Source organism: Trachemys scripta, chromosome 4 (assembly GCF_013100865.1).
Source record: "Trachemys scripta elegans isolate TJP31775 chromosome 4, CAS_Tse_1.0, whole genome shotgun sequence".
NCBI lineage: Eukaryota > Metazoa > Chordata > Testudines > Emydidae > Trachemys > Trachemys scripta.
Window position 1 is genome coordinate 57,550,510 of NC_048301.1, and position 1,627 is coordinate 57,552,136.

General features: G+C 63.7%; 1 protein-coding gene across 1 annotated transcript in view; it reads right to left on the reverse strand.

The window, feature by feature from the left end:
* The window catches only part of EMC7 (ER membrane protein complex subunit 7), a 10,674-nt gene extending 9,903 nt beyond the window's left edge, over positions 1 to 771 (reverse strand). The window contains exon 1 of the mRNA XM_034769205.1: positions 458 to 771. Coding sequence (XP_034625096.1) covers positions 458 to 684 — 227 coding nt within the window. The 5' untranslated portion in view covers positions 685 to 771. The remainder of the gene's footprint in view (positions 1 to 457) is intronic.
* Between the last annotated feature and the right edge of the window lie 856 nt (positions 772 to 1,627).

Genomic DNA, 1,627 nt, shown 5'->3' on the forward strand with positions numbered 1-1,627 from the left:
ACCCCCCCCCCCACCCCCCCCACCCCCCCCGGGGGGGGGGGGGGGGAGGAGTATGACTTGAGTAAGAGGCGCAGCCACGGGCCAGGCCGCCAAAGCATCATCAGGACCAGCCGGGAGGGCGGCTCAGCAGGGCGCGCTCAGCCTCCGGAGGCCGGCCAAGTGTAAGGCCGTGCGGAGGTGTGAGGCGACCCGTGCCAGGGAGGGGTGTTTGCGGCAGGTGCCGGGCGAGCATCAGCCCAGCCCCTGCTGCTCCCCAGATCGCCCCCTCCCCGCGAAGGGGTGCGGAGAGTGTGTGCGGGAGGCTCCCGCCAGTCCCGCCCTGCCAGCCCAGGGAGAGGGCAGCAGAGACCACGGGAGGGGCGATCAGCCCGGCGGGGACTAACGGCCCTGCTGACCCCGGCCAGCGGCGGCAGCGCACCCTGGGCCCGGCCTCTCCCTCAGCCCCTCCGCCGCTCACTTGAGGAAGCCGACGTGCTCCTCCCCGTCCACCAGCACCCGGGCCGCCGCGATCCAGTCCTGCGGCTTCACCCCGGGCACCACCGCCCGGCCCTCGATTTTAAACCGCTCCCCAGGGCCCGGCCCGCCAGGAGACTCCCCCGCCTCTGAGCCCCACGAGCCGCCGGGCAGCACCGACGCCACCAGCAACAACAGCACCGAGTGGAGCGGGCCCGGCCAGGCCGCCATCGCAGCAGCCGCCGCTCCCGGTAGTAACGAGGGTGGAGCTAGCGCAAGTGGGAGCGCAGCGGCCGCCTCCCTCAGCGCATGCACCAAACAGTGCAATGGAGTTCAACGCATGCGCAAAAGAGTGCGGAGGGCGAAGAGGGCGGCCGCGCAGAGCATGCGCAAACAAAAGGATAGCCGATTGACCGGCTGCCGGAGACTGAAACTCACTGCGCATGCGCCAGAGGAACGCCGTTGCGAACGAAGCCAGCCTGCGAGTCACGTGTCGGAGGACAGGCTCTGGAGGGGTGAAACGATTGGCCGTAACGGTTACCGGGGCGGAAGTATTGACGTTGCTGTGCTGCCAGGAGGTGGGTTTGTGGTGGGTGGGGTTCCTGCATCAGACATGGATGGTCGCAGAGTGTGGACGTGACCCTACTTGTGTCGTCATCAGGCCCTTTTAAAGCTCGGCCAGGCATGCTGAGGACGGCTCAAATAGGGTACGTCACGGACAGCGCCACCTAATGGCTGAACCTCGCAATACTAGTCCACTTTTCACATCCCACTAGTACCTCTCCCCCCGCCAGGTCTGTGTCCCAACCGTTGACAGTGTTTACACTCTCAGGCTGTGCTGAAGTTCAGTACGCTCGGTCAGTTAAGGGTCTCTGCATCGTACTGCTTTTCTAATTACACGGCCGTAATGCATAACGCTTGGTCACCTGGCTGGGGTCAGGCTGGAATCCTTGAGTTCTCTCGTTCAGCATCTGCCCTCTGTAGAGTCGCTGGTGGTTCTTTCTGACTGAACAGGCGATGGTTGATGTCGATGGTTTCTGTTGAACTCTGCATCATGTCTGATCTGGGCACTGAATTCCTTTTCTTTCTGACAGCTGGAGTGACCCATCCTTTTTCTCCATTCAGTTTGCCATGAACACAGACACCAGTTTCTAGACCTGGCAGTTGTCTAACT